Consider the following 18706-nt stretch of genomic DNA (forward strand, 5'->3'; position numbering starts at 1 on the left):
CTCTTCATATAAAAGTAATGGACATCAGAGGGGAAAAATATTAAGCTTGTACACCTTACAGAGTTTTAAGTTAACCGCAGCAGCTCAAGAGAACAATGCTGGCATCACAGTAGACAGCTCAGTGAGCTTCTCTACTCAATGTACTGCTACTGTAAAAAAAAGGAAACAATGCGCTTCCCAACATCAGGGATGGGATTGTGAACAACAGAAACAATGCCTTTATATAATCAATGGTGCAGTCTCACCTGGAATACTGGTCACCTCATCTCAAAAAGGAGATTGCAGGACCAGAAGGGTTTTGGAGAAGACTGACAAGAATGATCAAGAACAAGGAGGGGAAAAAAGATTTACATTCATCAACACTGAAGTTTATTTGCTATTGTGTTGCCTAATTTCCTAACTTGTTTAGGTCCCGCTGAACTTCCAGTCTTCCTTGGTCCAGGCTAAACTAAGTATCTTTGGGTCACCTGCAAATTTTGCTACCTCATTATTTACCCCACTACATTAAGTACATCTACATCATTAAACACAATGGAACCGAGTACAGAACCTTGAGGCATCCCACCGTTATCTTTTTGCCACTATGACAATTGACCACATAATCCTACTCTTTGCTCTGTCTCCTAGTCAGTTTCTGATCCATGATCATGCATTTCCTCACTCCATGAATACTTAGCTTATCTGATAGCCTCTTGTCCAGGACTTTGATTTAGACTTCCAAAAGGTCTCCAACAATCATGTCAACCATTTTTCTACCTGCTATTTTATCAACATGTTCAAAGAATTCTAAGGCCTCGCCTTCACTAGGAAAATCATGTTCTTAACTCATGCTAGTTACTGTGTGTTCACTAACATGAGATCAAACCCTAGCAAAGACAAGGAAGTTTGTAGTTTTAACACTGTTTAGCAGGCTGGGGTGAACCCAGGGCTTCCCTATAGTCTCTACCTCTGCCTAACTCATGTTAGATATTGCCTTGTCTGCCCTAGGATTTTCATCTCATGTTACCTAATCCAAGAACAAATTTTTCCCTAGAGAAGATGTACTCTAAGAAATTAGAGAGACAATTTTCCTTTACAGAAATTGTGCTTGTTAGACCCTATCATATTATGATCTTTTAGTGTTTTATTCTGTTTTTAATTATTGTTTCACCAGTTTGCCAGGGAAAGACGCAAGGCTTACTGATCACCCGAAGCCTTTAAATACAAATAAAATATTTGTTACCCTCCAGTCCTCTGGAACAGTGGCTGTTTTTCAATGTGTGCATGTCAAGGTTCCTTCCCCACTCTGAACTCTAGGGTACAGATGTGGGGACCTGCATGAAAACCTCCTAAGCTTACTTTTACCAGCTTAGGTTAAAACTTCCCCAAGGTACAAACTATTTTACCCTTGGACTTCCACTGCCACCACCAAACTTTATCTGGGTTCCTGAAAAAACGTAGGTTGGAAACATCTTTCCCCCAAAAATCCTCCCAACCCTTCCTGGGGAAGGTTTGGTAAAAATCCTCACCAATTTGCATAGGTGACCACAGACCCAAACCCTTGGATCTTAGAACAATGAAAAAGCATTCTGTTTCCTTACAAGATGACTTTTAATAGAAGTAAAGGAATCACCTCTGTAAAATCAGGATGGTAGATACCTTACAGGGTAATTAGATTCAAAACAGAGAATCCCTCTAGGCAAAACCTTAAGTTACAAAAAAGACACACAGACAGGAATATTCATTCTATTCAGCACGGCTATTTTCTCAGCCATTTAAAGAAATCATAATCTAACACATACCTAGCTAGATTACTTACTAAGTTCTAAGACTGCATTCCTGTTCTGTCCCCGGCAAAAGCATCACACAGACAGACACAGACCCTTTGTTTTTCTCCCTCCTCCCAGCTTTTGAAAGTATCTTGTCTCCTCATTGGTCATTTTGGTCAGGTGCCACCGAGGTTACCTTTAGCTTCTTAACCCTTTACAGGTGAGAGGATTTCTCCTCTGGCCAGGAGGGATTTTAAAGGGGTTTACCCTTCCCTTTATATTTATGACAGTGCATATTTTGTTATTAGTTCAGCCACTTCATATTTAAGCTCCTTCAATGTTCTTACAAACTCTGCCGACAACGCTCCTATAACTGTTTAAGTCCTGATTCTCCCCCATCCCCACCCCAAAAAAACCTTCAGGCTCAACTATATTCACATAAATAATTCCGATAATTTCAAATCTGTAAAATTAAGCATGTCTCCCCCCCCCCCCACAGGATTAGCTCCTTAAATTGCAGTGGGCACAGCCTCTGGGGGCCATAGCTAGTAAGCATCAGGAAAATCTTTACAAGCCCCCACTCCAAACTCTGGAATCAGCCAAGCATCAACATTTTGGTTTCATATTTGTAGATGAATTTATCATCTTTGATGGCCCTTGGCAGTTTTGTTAAGAGTTTAAAAAGTTTTAAAATAACCTTTTTGGAAAATGTACGCAGTACTGATATCACCACAGCTCTTAAGACATTTGCATTTATACAGCACCTTCCCAGAGATCTCTAAAGCTTTCACAAATATTAAGATTTACACTATCCCACTTAAATAAGGCATTATCCCTATGTTACAGATATCGTTAGTCTGTTTGGTTACATCTTTGCTGTTTCATGAAAAGTAACAGCAGAGAAGATAGAAAGATCTATTAGTAATATGTACTATACACGCATGTGCACATTTATAAATATTTGCTAGAACTTTAGTAAATATCCTACAAATTATTCAAACAAAATATATATTTGCTACTTTCATTGCATTTACACTCGGTTTTCAAAAAAATTCAGTAATTTGCAGTGGGTAGCTGTGGCAGTCCCTGAGGAATCATCTTGCAAGGTCTGCAGATATCACACAGCAAGGCACAGAACAGATACTGGCAACAAACAGGCCTTTATTCCAGTCTTCCTAGAGAACTCTCGCACAAAGAGCACACCTTCCTCCATCACATACTGTATCACTTTTGAGTCAAGAAGTGGACTAAATACCCATTCTCCAACCTTTCATGTATGGCACTAGCCCGCACATGAGTGCTCTTTTCTGTGCGAGCTGCAAGCAGAATTTGTTCCAGTGCCTATTTGTTCCAGTCCAAATACCCCTTTCCTTAAGGTAAGTCAAGTCCTAAAACCTTGAGAAATACTTTTAAGTCAGTGTGCAAAAGGGGGGGGGCAGAGGAGGAATGAAATACCTCTAAGTATTGTATGTTGGTATTGCAGTTTTGTGGAGGTGAAGTTCTGTGCAAAAAAAAAAAAAAAAAAAAAGAAGAGAATTTCATTTAAGATACATAATCCAATTTGCATATCAAGATTATATATAAAAATAAAATAATTCTAAAGACTTTAGAGTGCTTTCTATTCATGAGCCTTAACACACAAAAAAGACAGGCTTACTGATCTGAGTCACTGCTTATAGTCACTCAGCATTCCCCTCAAAAACCGGTTCTCAGAGCACTGGGTTTACTGCTAATGAAGTTGGAAAGAAAAAACCCTCCGCGCGTGCGTGTACACACACACACACAGAGTTCATTACAATATATTTCTACAGTAACATGCAGATTTACACAGCAACTATACACACTTATGTTCATATAATGTACATTCATAAATAGGCGGTGGCAATAACAAAGAGATCTTTATATTGCATCAAGTAAGCAGTCCTATCAAATGATTTACCAAAAGTGTCATGGTTTGTCAAGTGACATGATTAAAGATTTAAATTTTACACAAACCCATTAATTTTTCGGTAAATGTGCACATTCTTTAAAATGGCCTGAATTTTTATAGAAATATTGACGTTTTCAGCCTCTACCAACACATGTATATTGCAGTAATTCCCACACGCCACAATCAGGATTGGTGCTAACTATGCTAAGCAATCTACAAACACACACACCTAGTCATGCGAACTCAAATTGTAAGCTAACTAGGGTGCAGATGTAAGACCCTGATTCTGCAATCGGATCCCTCAGTGAAGATCCCTGTCCCCATGCGCAGCCCCTTTCACTTCAGTGGGACTCCATCTAAGTGTAAGGAGCATACTACCCCGATAAAGTTATTGGATCAAGGTCCAATTTTCTAAGTTTTATCAAACATCCTATAAAATGGGGATACTTCTAATGAGGTCCTGCAGGAATCTGTTCTTGGCCCAAAACTATTTGATATCATGATCAAGAAGAAAATATAAAATTTTCGCTGGATTAAGTTAGCAAATTACCAATATTTGTTAAAAGTGATAAGAATTGATCAGTTACATAAGCCTAATGTAGACCAAGCCTTTGTTGGTATAACTACATCGCTGAGGGGCATACAACACACACTCCTGGGCAACCAAACTCCTGGTGTAGACAGCCCTCAGGAGGGCTTCTCCCATTGACATAGCTACTGCCTCTCAGGGACACTGATGGGAAAAGCTCTCCCATTGGCATAGGTAGTGTCTTCACTAAGCGCTAGAGCAGCGCAGCTGCTGCACTACTATGTGTGTGTGCAGACAAACCCATAGAAATATCAGGATCTAGAATACAGCTCTTGGACAGATACCTTAAAACAATACTTTCCATCTTATGGAGTAGTGCCACAGGATCTTTAATCTCCATACAGGAGGACCACCAAACCGATTGACAAGCCAGGGTCCTACCCATAGTAAATTGCAAGGTACTTAATCTAGAATAGAAGAAGCGAGGGTTGACTAAGCCCTACCAGGATTTGAATGTTGTTTCATGAAGACTATGTGCATCAAACTTAATATTTCAAAGATGAACTATCCCTTTATAGGCCTTTCTACAACTTCCATACTTTTGTGGTACAGAACCACAAAAGAGTTAGAAAACTTTTCTCTAAGCACATACAAGGATTATACATTCCAAAGAGAAAATTCACTTTTTAGGGTTGTATTTCAGTGTAACAAATGACACAGGCCCTGTCTACACTGGCAAGTTTCTGCACAGTAAAGCAGCTTTCCATGTTGTAACTCCCAAGGTGTACACACTACCAAGCCACTTACTGTGCAGAAACCGCACAGTTGCAGAGCTGTAAAAAAAAAAAAAAAAAAAAAAAAAAAAAAAAAAAAAACACACACCACACACCCCAACAAGAGGCATACAGCTTTCTGTGCTGGGGGTACAGCGCTGCGGTGCCAGTGTAGACACCCTGGTCGATTACAGCACTGCAACTGACCTCTGGAAGGTGTCCCACAATGCCTGTTCTCAACTCTCTGGTCATCAGTTTGAACTCTACAGCCATGCCCTCAGGTGACCCATCATCATCATCCCCACCCGGTAAATTCCTTTGGAATTTTGCAAGTCCCCTTCCTGTTTGCTCAGTGATGCATGCAGTGTCTCAGCACATCTTTCCAGGTGGCCATGCCTGCTCCACACACCAGGCAATCCCCTGCTTGGAGCAATGCCAAGCTGCTGGACCTCATCAGCATTTGGGGAGAGGAGACTGTCCAGTCCCAGCTGCGCTCCAGCCATAGGGATTAGGATACCTACGGACAGATCTCACGGTGCACGACAGAAAGGGGCCATGACCAGGACACACTGCAGTGCAGGGTCAAGATGAAGGTGCTTCGGAACGCCTACCACAAGGTGCAGGAGGCAAACCGCTGCTCTGGTGCTGCGCCCACGAGTTCTTCTACAAAGAGCTGGACACAATACTCTGTGGCGACCCCCCCTCCACTGCAAAGGCCACTGTGGATACTTCGGTGGCTCGCATGCCAGTCAAGAGTGGACTGAGTCAGGGGGAAGAAATCTTGGACGAGGATGTGGAGCGGGAGGGGGACCCAGCAGCAGACGACGACTTGGAGGCCAGAGATGCATACAGCCAGGAGCTCTTTTCTACCCTAGAGGAGGCTAGCCAGTCATAGCTTTTGGATCTTAGCGAAGCACAAACAAGAGAGGAGGCCCCTGGTAAGTGGATTTGATTTTGGGACTCGCTTAAGCAAGTTGTTGGGGGCAGGAGGGTCGCAGTAGGCTTGTTTCCTGTTTGATGCGTGTACCACCACATGCCTCGTCTGAGCGGTAGAACAGGCTGTTGATGGACTCCCTCACTTCACAGGAATCTGCCTCAGATCTCCAAGAGATACTGGGCAATCTGCTGGTTCTTTGGCACAGCTGCTTTGTTTCTTGCCCCATTAACAGTAACTTTCCCATGCCACTCTGCCATCACAGAGGTGGAGGGGAGGGGACACCATTGCTGCATGCAGGCGAGCCGCATGAGGGCCAGGGAAAAGCTGCAGTCTTGGGAAAAGGACCCTTCCTTGATTCCCTGCTCACCCTTGGCAGCGAAATATCTTCCATAATGAACACAGCCTGTGGAAAATGTGGGGACAGGAATGATTATAAGACTAAGACACACTCTGCTGGCTCTCCCCAAGAGCCATGTGCCCAGCATACAGTACAGTCCTGGAACACCTATTTTCCCTGCGGCAACTCACCTTTTGGGGGGGTCTTGTGGCTCATGCGTGCTTGCCTTGGGTCAGCCAGTTAGTGACAGGTATGGGAACACTGACTGTGTTTTAAATCACTGAATCAGTGGTCTGTGCTTTGCAAACAATACTGCTTCTGTAAAATGTTGCGTTTTGGCTTCACAGATACGACTTTGGGACCACAGCCTCCCTCTTTGTTATCGGTAGCTGAACGGCTGCGCAGAATTAGAAAGCAGCCATGAAGAACTAAAGAGGACTTTCTACGTGATGTCATGGTGCACTCTACAGCCGAAAAACAAGAATTGAAGGAGTGGTGGGACAGCGAGAAGAGGGACCAAAATGAGAACACAGCACGGCAGAATGAAGCCACGGAGCAGCTCAAACATTATGGAGCACCAAGCAGACATACTCCAGGCTCTACTAGCACTGCAAACCAAGCAGCTCTGCACCCACCCTCCCCTGCAGTCACTGTCACAAAACTCTTTCCCATGCGCCCCCTCCACCAGCCCCTCTTAACCTCCTGGCTCCAGTCTGTACCTACAGCATTCCACTTGTCCCCCAGCACTTCGGACTCCCAGTACCCACTGCACTCAACACCCATCCCTCTGCAATTTGACCCTGCTGAAGTACAGCACCTGCTGCACGGTATTCCAAAGGAGAAGACTGGATAGGATCCCTGGATATACACAGATCTTTAACTGTCCTGGGACCCCACCTCCTCCTGGGACCCTCCCTTCCCCCATCCTTCTCAGTCAAAGACATCAGCACTCTTTCCTCCAGATTTTTTTTTTTTTAATAAAAGAAGTGTTGTGTTGGTTTGAAAGCAATCTTTATTCTATTAATTGAAAGCAAACAGAGCCCTGCAAAGCAACAAAAAATTATCTTAAACCTTCATATCACATTGTCTGCACCAATCACAATCACCTCCTAGCATTCCAAGCACTGCACTCCCAAGCATAGCAACAAATATTATTGGCTTTCAGCTTCAAATTGCTGCCTCAAGTCATCCCTGATACTTGTGGCCCCACAATGTGCCCCTCTAATAGCCCTGGTCTCTGGCTGTTCAAATTCAGCCCCAGGTGCTAAGCCTCAGCAATCCACCCAAGTGAAGTTCTCACCTTTCCCTTCACAAATATTATGGCGCATACGGCACATGGCTATAGGCATAGGTATATTGTCATCGGCCAGGTACAGCTTCCCATAAAGGCAGCACCAGTGGGCCTTTAAACGGCCAAAAGCAAACTCAGTCATTCTGCACGCTCTCAGCCTGTTGAACTGCTCCTTGTTGCTGTCAAGGTGCCCCAGGTATGGGTTCATAAGCCACGGCATTAAGGAGTAGATGGGGTCTCCCATGATCACAAAGGGCATTTTGACCTCCCCTACAGTGATCTTGTGGTCTGGGAAGACAATCCCTACTTGCCGCTTCCTGAACAGGCCAGTATTCCGAAAGACGCATGCGCCATGCACCTCTACGGACAAGCCTGCGTTAATGTCTGTGAAACATCCACAATGATCCACAAGCGTCTGGAGAACCATTGAGAAACACCCCTTCCAATTAATGTACTCAGTGGCTAGGTAGTCTGGTGCCAGAATTGGAATGTGTGCGCCATCTATTGCCCCTCCACAGTTAGGGAAGCCCATTTGTACAAAGCCATCCACAATGTCATGCACATTGCCCAGAGTCATGGTCTTTCAGAGCACGATGCAATTAATGGCCCTGCACACTTCCATCAACACAAGTCCAGTGGTTGACTTTCCTATTCTGAACTGGTTAGCGACCGACCAGTAGCAGTCTGGAGTAGCCAGCTTCCACAGTGCAATCACCATATGCTTCTCCAGCAATAGGGCAGCTCTCATTCTCACGTCTGTGTGTCACAGGGCTGGGGCGAGTTCATCACACAGTCCTATGAATGTGGCTTTCCTCATCTGAAAGTTCTGCAGCCACTGCTTGTCATCCCAGACGTGCATGACGATGTGATCCCACCACTCAGTGCTTGTTTTCCAAGCCCAAAAGCAGCATTCCACTGTGATCAGCACCTCTGTCAATGCCACAAACAATCTCATGTCGTAGCTTCTACATGTGGTGAGGTCAATGTCACACTCCTCTTGCCTTGTAGTTTAAGGAATAACTCCACTGCCACTTATGACGTTGTCATAAATAGAAAGGGAAGGGTACCCACCCTTCTGTATACAGTGCTATAAAATCCCTCCTGGCCAGAGGCAAAACCCTTTCACCTGTAAAGGGTTAAGAAGCTAAGATAACCTCGCTGGGACCTGACCAAAATGACCAATGAGGAGACAAGATACTTTCAAAGCTGGATGGGGGGGGGAACAAAGGGTCTGATACTTTTGCTGGGAACAGATCAGGAATGCAGCTCAGAACTCCTATAAAAAGTTAGTAAGTAATCTAGCTAGAAATGCATTAGATTTCCTTTTGTTCAATGGCTGGTAAAATAGCTGTGCTGAATGGAATGTATATTCCTGTTTTTGTGTCTTTGTAATTTAAGGTTTTGCCTAGAGGGATTCTCTATGTTTTGAATCCGATTACCCTGTAAGGTATTTACCATCCTGATTTTACAGAGGTGATTCTTTTACCTTTTCTTTAATTAAAATTCTTCTTTTAAGAACCTGATTGATTTTTCATTGTTCTTAAGATCCAAAGGTTTGGGTCTGTGTTCACCTATGCAAATTGGTGAGGATTTTTAATCAAGCCTTCCCCAGGAAAGGGGGTATAGGGCTTGGGGGGATATTTTGGGAGAGGACATCTCCAAGTGGGCTCTTTCCCTGTTCTTTAACACACTTGGTGGTGGCAGCATAGGGTTCAAGGACAAGGCAAAGTTTTTAACCTAAGCTGGTAAGAATAAACTTAGGGGGTCTTTCATGCAGGTCCCCACATCTGTGCCCTAGAATTCAGAGTGGGGAAGGAACCTTGACAGACGTGTTAGTCAGAGCGAGCAGCAGTTTGTGATCCATTCCTGCAGACTGAAGAGGCAGAGCGCAAAGTACACAAATGGTTGAAAGATGGCACCAAATGCGGACGGAAATACAGGGATTGCTGGGATGCAAACCAATGCCTCACAGGGCATTGGGACAGGACCCAGAATGTCCCACGACCCCCTACACCTTCCCACAAGTCTTAGCAGCAGAAGAGAAAAAGGTGCTTTGTGGGACAGCTGCCCAGAGTGCACTACTCTAAATACCGCTGCAGGCGTGAACACGCTATTGTGCTGGCAGCTGACCGTGTGAGCACACAACACTGGTTTCCCTTCAGTGCTCTGTGAGCGGCACTGTAACTGTGCCAGTGTAGACATACCCACAGAAAACTAATCAAGCCCTGCAAAGACCCGGCCACATATTTGAGAATTCCACTTGCTTATAATTCAAATGAAACATGACCCCTCAAGATCTGCCTAACACTCAAGACTGAATAACCAATTTTTTAAATCCCTTGCAAACAAATTTAAGAGCACTACAATAAATCCAGCGTATCAGAGCCAATTTAAGTCATCAAATGCATAACTCAAATATTGGGATGCACTGTAGTTCTTTATATTGCACACACCACTGTGATATCTAGAAAAAATCCAGTGTGTATGGCACAGAACAGGAAATACACACAGATTTGCATAACTCATTTGTACAGCAAAAATGAGTACTGCATAACTGAAGTAATGTTTCCAGTGCAATATCAGCACTTCCTGTTTCAATCACATTCCAAGTAGCATTTAGATATGCTGTAACTATTCAATCTTCCATGCACATAAGATTTCAGGGAAACAAGCCCATTTTGTACAGAATAAAATGCAGCTAAGAGCTCCTACAACTAAACACAGATTGTGCGTAACTGATTAAACAAAGCATTTAACTTTTCAAGTCCTTGTTCAACAGTTAATGATTAACAAGGTACAAAAGACTGGTTGAGAAACATTGTATTTGGTTGCCAAATTGCATCCATTAATAAAAATGGCCTTGCAGAAAAGTGTTTGCACAAACCCACAATAATCACAAGCACTAGGCAAAGCATACACCCATAAAGTATACACATGTAGGATACAGTTAACAGAATATTTTTGAAGGAGTGTATTTACCCATCTCTTTTCACATAGTAGACCCTTTAGAAATTTTACGAAGAATTTATTTTACTAGTTGCACTTGAGAAACAGCTGTTTGTTCCCCAACATCCACCACAAGAATTATATGCAGACAAGATTATAGGTTCTGAAATTAAAACTGAGAAATGGCAGATATTTCCACAAGGTGCAAAGAGTTAAGCTAGTGGCTTTTAGAACTTCATGATTTTGCTATAATTACATAAAACGTTACAGTATTTTAAAATCTTACAACCCACAATTGAAGTGGGAACTTGTTAGTAGCAATCTCTTTTATAAAACCTGGATATCATTATTTTCTGTACATATGTTCTGTCAAGATCGAGATTTCAGAAGGTTTTTCAAAGATAAACAGCTGCATAATTTACCAGTTTGGCGGTCTTCATCACGACTTCATTTAATATGAAAGACAAGTTCAGCACATCCAAAATTATAGTCCTCCATTCACAGTTTTGTCACGAGTAATCAGCATTTTTACTGTAACCGAACCACCTCCTTTTTTTTTTTTTTAAAGGAAAAAAAGGGAGTTTAAATCTTAGGAGTTGATCCTGCATGATTTTGTGAACTGAAAGTTTACTGCCATTCTTCACTACAGATTACATCTGTTTGAGATTTAGAAAAAAGTTAAATGGCAGAAATATTTATACTGAAAACAGTTACTGTACATGCAGTTGCCATGAGGCTGTTATAATGTAGTTTATGGACGATGCTTTACACTGATAGAAACATCATGTACATACTTAACATATCCGCTCAAATTACTTTATGGATTAGAAGCTTCATGATTGTCTTATGGAAGCCAATGAAATGGCAATGGAAGTCTTTCCTATTTCTTTTTAAACTGCTGGTAGCACGCAGAATTGAAGTCATTGATCACAGGGTGTTTTTACACACACACACACACACACACACCCCCCACCAACACATCTAGAGAAGATTCCCTTATATCAGTGCAGACCAAGTTATTGGCATTGTAGAATGAAATGTAAAATAAAACTAGTTATTTAAACAAGCTAGAGACATAACTTACTCTCTCAAAACAATCTGAGATTTCACAGTACTAGCAAGAAATTCATTAGCACTCAAGTGTTCCAGGGCAGGATTCCCCTCACAATATCAGTCAGGCTGCAATAGACTACCTGTATTTTTACAGGTCTCTCTTTTAGTTGTGGAACTGCCTTACTAACAATATGCAGGAAGAGATCCATCTATTCTAAACTCCATACAAGCATGGGCACAGGTATCATAGGCCAGGGGAGGCTGAGCCTCCCCAAACAGCCTGGTGTGGCTCCACTCACACTCCACCCCCACACCCTCCTGCCTGCTTCCTGCTCTTCCATAGCCCAGAGGCTGGGGCAGGAAGGCTGGGGCCAGTGCTCGCAAGGCCTGGGGGCACTCCGGGGCCGGGGTGGCCAGCAGCTGCACTGGGGATGCTCTGCCACAAGTGTGTGAGAGGGAGAAGCAGGGCCTCAGGCAGAGGAGGAAGGGCCAGGGGCTAGCCTCCCCCAACAGCTCATTCACCTGCCGCCCACGTATATGAGACAAGAGAACTCATCTCCATTAAAACTGAGCCTATTGAAAGCAATCTGTTGAAAGCAGCAAACTTTCTTTCTGAAGGACAGCAAAATGTAAGATTACAACCACCTCTGCCAAAAACCTGAAGTCAAAAGTCTAAGGTTATGTCTACACTGGAGACCTTACAGTGGCACCACTGTACCGATGCAGCTGCACTGCTGTAAGGTCTCCTGTGTAGCTGCTCTATGCAGACAGGAGAGAGCTCTTCCATCAGCATAATTAAACCATCCCCCAACGAGTGGCAATAGCTATACCGGCGGGAGAGCACCTCCCACTGACAAAGTGCTGTCCACACCAGAGTGCTTCCATCAGTGTAATTTATATCAGGAGAGGAGGGGGAGATTTCTTCACACCCCTGAGTGACACAAGTTTTACCAGCAAAAGTGCTAATGCAGACATAGTTAGGCCAAATGTTTAAAGCACCAAAATGTCACTAGCAGAAAGAAAAGTCTTGGTGATTTGCTTGCCTAATAAATTATATAATTTAACTCTAGCCTCTGTCGCAGTCTCAACTGCGGGTCCACTGGGGGGGGGGGGGAGAAGAGGGGAAGAGGGGCTGCAAAGGGGGCAATTGCCCAGGGACCCAAGCAATTTAAAAGGGCCCAGGGGCCCCTGACCCCCACCGTTGAAGCAGCAGCCAGGAGCCCTGGGCCCTTTTAAAACGCCCAGGCAGGCTGCAGGGCTTCTAGGCACACGTGGGGTGGCAACTGCTCCAGGACCAGTGCGATTGGCCAGCGCAGTCAGTGCCAGAAGTGACCGGTCGGTCCCGGAAGTGACGGATTTGTCACTTCCGCCCTGGGCCCTGCACAGCCCTAGGGCCTGGAATTGCTGTCAGTGGGCCTGTGCAGATGTGTCAGATTTGTTTTTACTGCAGTCAACAGTGCTGGGCAGAGACTCATCAGCATTGTGTGTACTATTTATTTATATATAGGCAGCCCATGAGTTACAATGGAGGTATCTAAGTTCTGCTAAGGCCAGACCAGGTTTTCTGATTAGTGGGTTCTTTTAAAAGTTGCTCTCCCCCTCCCTCCCACAGACAAATCAGCTCTAAAGTTGAAAATTTTGGTTCTCTGCTTTTTGATGTAATAGCTATAGCTAAAACACACAACACATAGTCCTATACCTATATTCGCATATGTTACAAATAAGTATGCTTTTGAAAGGTGCAATGTTAGTCCACAATGATATAGGAAAACATCAGTAAAATTGTAGTAACTTAAGTTATTTAATAAATTGCATCATTTTCAAATGTGTTGAACATCCATAACTCCTGTTGACTTCAAAGGGCTTGCTCAGTTTGTCTGCAATACCTACTTTCTCTAGCCATCTAACAGGTAGTCTACCATAGATCTCAGTCTGGTACCTTTCACCATCATTAGCCTTCACTCACATTCTTAAAGATTATAAATAGGACAGATTCTCTTAAGGGTCTATCCTGACTGTACCCGGTGGTGAAAATCCCCTGGGAGAGGAAGCTGCAGCTCCATAAAGCAGCCACAACACCCCCTTACACTGGGAGTGGGGAGCGCTATAAGGGGCCAGAAAACCCAAAAGAAGTAGGAAATACTGTCCAGGAAGGAGACAAGGTAAGCAGGGCTTGGAAGCCTGTCACTATAACACTCTTATTTTTCCACTTTTGCACAGCCACTGTAGTCCCCTGGGAGAGTTAGAGGAAGTTACCCACATGAGTGGAAGAAAGCAGTAAGCAAAGCAATGAACTTCCTCCCCATCAGAGTAAATATATCCATTGCCCAGTATATGGTGCTTAGCTGTCCCAGGAAAGTAATTTACAGAAGGAAGTAGGACTAGCTTCATTTCTCATCTATAGCCAAGGTACTTATATGCCCCTCCCCCATTGCTACAGTGACTGAGCACCTCACAATCTTTAAAGTATTTATCCGCACAGCCCTCAGAGGTACTCATTCCCATTTTACAGATGGGAAACTGAGGCACAAAGGATAAACAACTTGTCCAAGGTCACACATAGGAAGCCTGTGGCAGAGCAGAGAATTCAACCTATGTCCCCAAGTCCCAGGCTTGCCCCCACCACTGGCAATCACTCCAAAACACATCAGTATCAGCAACAGTGAAAAAGGCTTAAAATGTTTACCAGACACCTATTAACTAGAGGCTAATGCAAGAGAAAGATGAAGCTCTCAAAAACGATCCAATGACAGCTCCCAGGTAGAAATCATGACGGCTTAGCTGGCTCAGCTCTCAGTAGGACACTGCCAAATTACATCTTTGGCAGGAGGTCATCACCCCACCCCACCTTTTTATATTAGACACAGATGTCAAAAGACCTCTAGCCAGAGACTGATAAGTTTTTCATGTCCTTGTGCAGTTAAGATATTGCAGACCACAGAACAAATCAGAGCTGCCATGCTAAAATCTGGAAAGCTGTATCAGACCATAAAGCTAGGACTGCTTAGTGTTTTGAGTTGTGCAAATTATTTGCACATTAGCATGTATTTGTCTGAAATACTATGAAAGATTTCTGAAAAGATGTAAAAGAAAATAATGATATTGACTCAGAAGGCAGGGGAGACAATAGAACAGAATACAAAATCTGAATGCAGAAGAGTGATATTATTCCAAAGGTTTTTTTGGAAATGGTTGTCTTAAAGTTACCCTCCCAAATACTTATTTAGGCAGTAAATAAGTGATCTGATTTCCAAAAGTTCTGAAACACCAGCAGTTCCCTTTGAAACAAAGATCAGAATCATTATGAACACCAGAATGTACCATTATGTACATTAAAGTATTCAATTGGGAGCCTAACTTTAACGCAACCCTTAAAAAAAAAAATCTTTGCAGGCTACATGACACTCTTCCTGTGGCCAACACTAGCCTTCAAATCAGAAAATTTCAAAAGTAACTATTATAAAGCGTTCAAAACATGTAATAGTTAATTACAAAATACTACCCATACAGAACTGTAATTCTTCCAGTTTATGGTTAATGCTGCTGTGCTATATTTTTTAAAGCCCACACTTTAATAGTAAACTGATAAATACAGACAAATGAAAATCTCTCTTAAATATTAAGACTAACCATCCAGCTCTTAAAGAGCAGAAAAGCAAGCAAGCCAAACTGAGCCAATTTTCTGTGTGGCAACTGAAACAAAACAAAATTAATAGAATATTCAGAAGTTTGAAGTTTTTTTTTTTTTTGCATCTATTCTTTAATTCTGGAAAGGGGATAGCACTAGTGCCACCACTTCATATGGCTAAACTGGACTACGAAACTAACCTTAAGAGGTTCCGTGGTTTTTACATTATCACTCTTCAATGAAAGGGAGAAATCTCCGATTGTTAGAGAAGACAGATGTATAAAACCGAGGTAATTCTAAAACTCTCGTATTTAAGTGATATCTAGCACATCAATACAAGCAGAACAGTAGTACTTTCAATTATAGGGCCAATGATCACATAAAAGAAATTCAGAGACATCTATGTAATTATTTTACCTACCATTGCTAGAACACCTAAGATTACTGAAACAAAGGTGAGAAGACATGTACATGAAATTGCCCAGTTTGTTTACTTTGTGCATAGTCAGTTCTCCCCACCCTCTTTGTGCATGGTCAACTCTCCCCACCCACATGTGGTGGTGTGAAGAACTTCTTCCCCGCCCCCCCAAAAAAGTTACCGGAAAATGTAGTGTAAACCCAGGAAAGTTGGCAGGATAATGCAGGGACAGTATCAAAACTGGTTTTAACTTTGTGCTTTTTATTTAACTAGATTCCAGGTCCCTTCAGCAGTTCCCCACTCACTCTACGGCCCTTCCAGATCACTTTTCCCCCAGTGCCAATACCACGCCTCACGCACATGTGACCACAGCCCTAGCAGCAGGTCTAAGCGCTTGCAGATTTGCCCTCTTTACTCGTCGTTAACTCTCGCCCTGCTGTTTCCTCCCTCGGCCGCTCCGTCAGTCTGAAAGGTGCTCTGCTCTTCCCCCTTGCGAGCCACTTCCTGGCTCACGCGAAGGAAGGACTCTGAACCCCTGCCCGGGGCCACGTGCTTCACTCTGTAATCCCACCAGTCCCTCATTGTCAGAGAGCTCCTGCCCAGCACCGGGCAGCTCCGGCACGCCACCGAAACCAGAGCGCACGGGGGCATGGCGCCGGGCTGCGCTCGCTGCCTGCCCCGGCCGCGGCTGCAGCGAGAGCAGAGCGCACAGCAGCTGGCTGGGGCCGGGCTAGAGGCTGACACCTGTGCAATCCGCACGGGACTCCCTGACCCACAGGGCGGACTCACCCCCCTGCTACAGCCGCGGTGGGGGGGCTATTTCCGACATGCAGGTAACTCGCCTCCCCCAGCAGGTGCGTACCTCGGCGGCAGCCAAGCAGCGAGCCCAGCCCTGCCCCGCCGCGCGCAGGGAGCTGCGCTTTCCCCTCACACGTGTCTGTCTCTGGGGCACTGCAGGGCGCCGCCACTCACCTGACTCCCCTCGCTGGGCTTGGAGCTGCTGCCTCAGCTCCGGGGCGGCTATTAAACCCCAGCCTCCACATTCCGGCCACAGCCCCTACCCTGCACCCCAGGGTCACCGCAGCCCCCCGCATAACCCGGCGGCCGCAGCTGGGAGCGGCGTGCAGGCACTTACAGCCGTAGCGGGGTCTCTGCAGCTCCTCATGGTACATCCTGGAGACGGCTCCCACACACGCCGCGGGAGCCTACGGGGGCGCGCGGTGCTGGTACACAGCCCGCCGCTCCGCGCCCACAGCCCGGGGAGCTGCTACCCCACAGCGGCCCTGCCCCCTCCTGCAGCGGGAGCCTGCCTGGCCCCGCTCCCCGGCACGCTCGGGCTGGGCTTGTGTCTAGTCCCGCGTCCCGCCGCAGCCTCCCAAACTTCGGACGCGCAGGCTGCTCAGTGTAACTTCAGCCCTTCCTGGTGCCTGGCCGCCGCTGTCTTATCCGCTCCCTCCCCCTCTCTGATTTGCTCTCTCTGTGCGGAGAGGGCCGGCCCTTCACCTGGGTGCACCCTCCCTGCTGCCCAGGCTGCTCTGTGCGCTTACTCAGCGCTCTCCTCCCCCACTCCCACCCCGTTTCCTTTCTCTCCTGCCAGCCCCGTTATTCACCCGAGGGGAAGAGCCGCCGGGCAGCGACCCCTACAGTCCGCAGCCGGCCAGCGCACCCCGGCTCCAACCCTCTGGTCCCCGCCCCACCGCCCTCCAGTCCGCCCACAATCACTTCAACAGCCGAGTCCTGAAGGAGGCGGCAGCAACCAGCCATCCCCAGCTGCGGCAGAGCTGCAGCCCGCGTACAGTCCCTTAGTGATCTGACAGCCTGCTGGTGACAAGCCCCTGTGGCTTGTGCGGTTTCCAGCACAGAGGAAAAGTACTAGAGAGGAAACAGAAGAGCAAAGGAACGTGCAGCCTATTTCTGTCCCAGGTTGTCGCTCGGATACAAAGAGGCAAACACCCTGCTTCTCCGTTTGGGGCCCTTCCCTCCAAAGCCGTTTCTTGCACGTGAGCGCTTCTTATTAGAAAGAAGCACCAAATCAAGAGTTGACGTTGCAGCCCCACAGAGGAGGGGCAAATTAGCGTCTGTTTGCTTGTAAATATTGAACACCAGACTTCTCTAGTTATATTTTTCCAAAAAACAAAACCCCCCAACTGAAACAATCATTACTGAGTTGTGTCATCTTATGTGTAAATAAGCATATTTAAACATGTTGGTGGACAACCCATGTTATAATACTATTTATCCTTGGCTGCATGGACAAAAAAATACCCACAATATGGGAAAAACATAGTAGAGAGCCATGTTTTAACCATGGCAGAAATGTAGGCTAAAGCATGGCTCCCTGAAATGTTTATAACATTTTCCATCCACATAAGTAATACATAATAAACCATATTATAACGTGTTTTGCCCCATAGATGGGCCTGGTTCTCATTTATACTCAACACCGCGCTGACTGAGCAAAGGGATCTTAAAGTAGATGGAACTTATATATGTGCTCATATTAAAGTCCCTTTATACTGCCAGAATGGTAGCCTTAGTGTAACTGACAATCAGTCCTGGATATCTCTGGAAATACAGGTACTAACACCAGGGTTCTTGCAGGAATATATTTCATCCCACCAAGGTAACTCGGGTGAGTTGGGTTGTCCTTTATCAGAGCCCCCAGAATGTCTGATTTGGGCTCTCTCAGCAATGGGACCCACCTGTAGAACTCTCAGAGAATGTGTCCAGCCAGTGCATCTCTGTAACTGTTGCCAGAACTCATCATAAGTCCTTCCTGTTTTGATGAGTGTAATCATCACCATTTACATTTCCAGTGTTCCCATTTGCCAGTATGCAGTGTGGTTGGGGTTGCAATGATGATATGAAAGTTGGGGAGCTGGACTTTGTTTCAAATTTAATGTATTTAGTAGGTGTATTTTTGCTTGTGGGTGTTTATATAAATAAATATAAAGACTTTGTTATTTCAAAAGTCAGGAGAATCCAAATGAAAACTAAAACATGCTTTAACAAACAAACAAACCAAAACCTGTAAACTCCTTCCAACACCATCCATTCTGTTAAAGGAGTAAAGAAACTTTAGTTGTTAAAAGGTAGGTTTAGGTTTTGTTTATTAT

The 18706-nt window shown here is 44.8% G+C and overlaps 1 protein-coding gene across 2 annotated transcripts in view; it reads right to left on the minus strand.

The window, feature by feature from the left end:
• The window catches only part of IQGAP2 (IQ motif containing GTPase activating protein 2), a 219853-nt gene extending 202798 nt beyond the window's left edge, over positions 1 to 17055 (minus strand). The window contains exon 1 of one of the 2 annotated variants that reach the window (XM_074952699.1): positions 16726 to 17055. In XM_074952699.1, coding sequence (XP_074808800.1) covers positions 16726 to 16762 — 37 coding nt within the window. In that variant the 5' untranslated portion in view covers positions 16763 to 17055. The remainder of the gene's footprint in view (positions 1 to 16725) is intronic. The other variant, XM_074952700.1, reaches the window with a different exon arrangement.
• Between the last annotated feature and the right edge of the window lie 1651 nt (positions 17056 to 18706).

The sequence above is a fragment of the Natator depressus genome, chromosome 5, assembly GCF_965152275.1.
Source record: "Natator depressus isolate rNatDep1 chromosome 5, rNatDep2.hap1, whole genome shotgun sequence".
NCBI lineage: Eukaryota > Metazoa > Chordata > Testudines > Cheloniidae > Natator > Natator depressus.